This window comes from Octopus bimaculoides, chromosome 12 (assembly GCF_001194135.2).
Source record: "Octopus bimaculoides isolate UCB-OBI-ISO-001 chromosome 12, ASM119413v2, whole genome shotgun sequence".
Lineage (NCBI taxonomy): Eukaryota > Metazoa > Mollusca > Cephalopoda > Octopoda > Octopodidae > Octopus > Octopus bimaculoides.
The window spans coordinates 56,944,032-56,945,621 of record NC_068992.1 but is presented as its reverse complement, the minus strand read 5'-3'; the positions used below and the strand labels follow the sequence as shown (position 1 = coordinate 56,945,621).

Here is a 1,590-nt window from a genome sequence, read left to right as displayed (position 1 = left end):
TATATATATATATATATATATATCCGCATAAACAACATTTACTATAGACAGAAATATATTTACTTGTCTCTCTTTGTTCTCGTAGACTACAGCTCTGCCTCCCCATCCATCACTTCCAATCCAGGAAAACATCCCTGTAGCATTTCTTCTCGCCACAGCCAGCATCAATTCTCCAACTTCTTGATCGGATGCAAATATAATAACACCTGAAAAAGAATACAAATGGAAGTAAATAAATGTGCACTTTTGATGTACTTTTTCTTTAATTTCTCTTGTTTAGCGACTGTACCAGATCTATCATCAAAACGTTCCTAATAGAGCCATCTCATCTTATATTTAGACAATGTATAGAAGACAGTATTATTCAGCATGTCTCACCTTTGTGAATAGGGTTAGATGTTAAGTTTGTTAGAATGCAGGATATACTGACATAACTATTTTTCGTAGTATATAGTTAGTACTACACCAGACAAAATGCTCACTGGAATTTCATACAGCTTTACGACATGAATTCAGATGTCACCCAGGTCGACTTTGACTTTCATCCTTTAGAGGACGATAAAATAAGTACCAATAAAGCACTGCAATCGATGAAACCGGTCAAGCACTTCCTCAAATGTTTATGCCTTGTTTCTGTAGCATTAAGGAACAAATGTTGAGATTATGAATAGAAGATTTATCGTAATAAGTCCTAATAATTATGGAGGCGATAGCAAATATAACTACTTTGAATTGATTACGAATTGAATATTATTGATTATACATTTGCTTGATGGTGTTTCAATCTAGATTGATCCTGGTTCCGAAGATAGATGATGAAAAGTGTCCCAGTCATAACCAAAACACCAGTTTTGTATAACTGTTCACTGTATGTAATACAACATTACTTGATGTCATAAAACGTACAGATTAAAAAAGAGAATTTTCTTTCGCATTTTTTAGCAAGACATGTTAAGAACTATAGACTTCTTCATGGGCGCGAAATAAATATTTAGTTTGCTTTGATAGTAATGTGATTATTGCGCAATGCTATAGAAATGGTTCATGAAATTTCAAAAATCTTGTATTGTTAATATTATCGTAAATGATAAATGGATATTCTACTGAAAGGATCCCTCACTCAGAAAAAGAAAGCAGTGTAAAGAAACAAAGACAACACAAAAGCCATTTAACATTGTCAGTGTATTCTGATACTAATTGTCACAATTTCACAATCCTATTTTGTTTTCAGTAATAACTATAATGTAGATATATTTAGGAACCTAATAACACTTGTATTTTGACGAAAATTGTAGTGTATTATGTTAGAGGAAAAAAATCAATATGTCTGACGTCTTAGAAATAGAAGTTGTAACGAAAGGAGAGTTAAAACAACTTTGCAAAATAAAGTTGTAAAGTCACCTAGCTCTAATTCTGATATTGCACGTTGAATATTGCAAGAAGTTATCTAAAACTTTTAAGTATTACATTTTAGTATAAAATTTGAAGTAGTTAACTGAAGCCATACACAAACGTACATATATACACACATGATACATGCATACATACATACATACATACATACATATATGCATATATATATATATATAT

At 31.3% G+C, this 1,590-nt stretch overlaps 1 protein-coding gene across 1 annotated transcript in view; it reads right to left on the bottom strand.

Annotated features, from left to right (window-relative positions):
* Nucleotides 1-1,590, bottom strand: part of LOC106884394 (metabotropic glutamate receptor 3) — a 498,339-nt gene that overhangs the window by 61,114 nt on the left and 435,635 nt on the right. Inside the window, exon 5 of the mRNA XM_014935749.2 lies at nt 64-206. Within this exon, the coding sequence (XP_014791235.1) occupies nt 64-206 (143 nt within the window). The remainder of the gene's footprint in view (nt 1-63; nt 207-1,590) is intronic.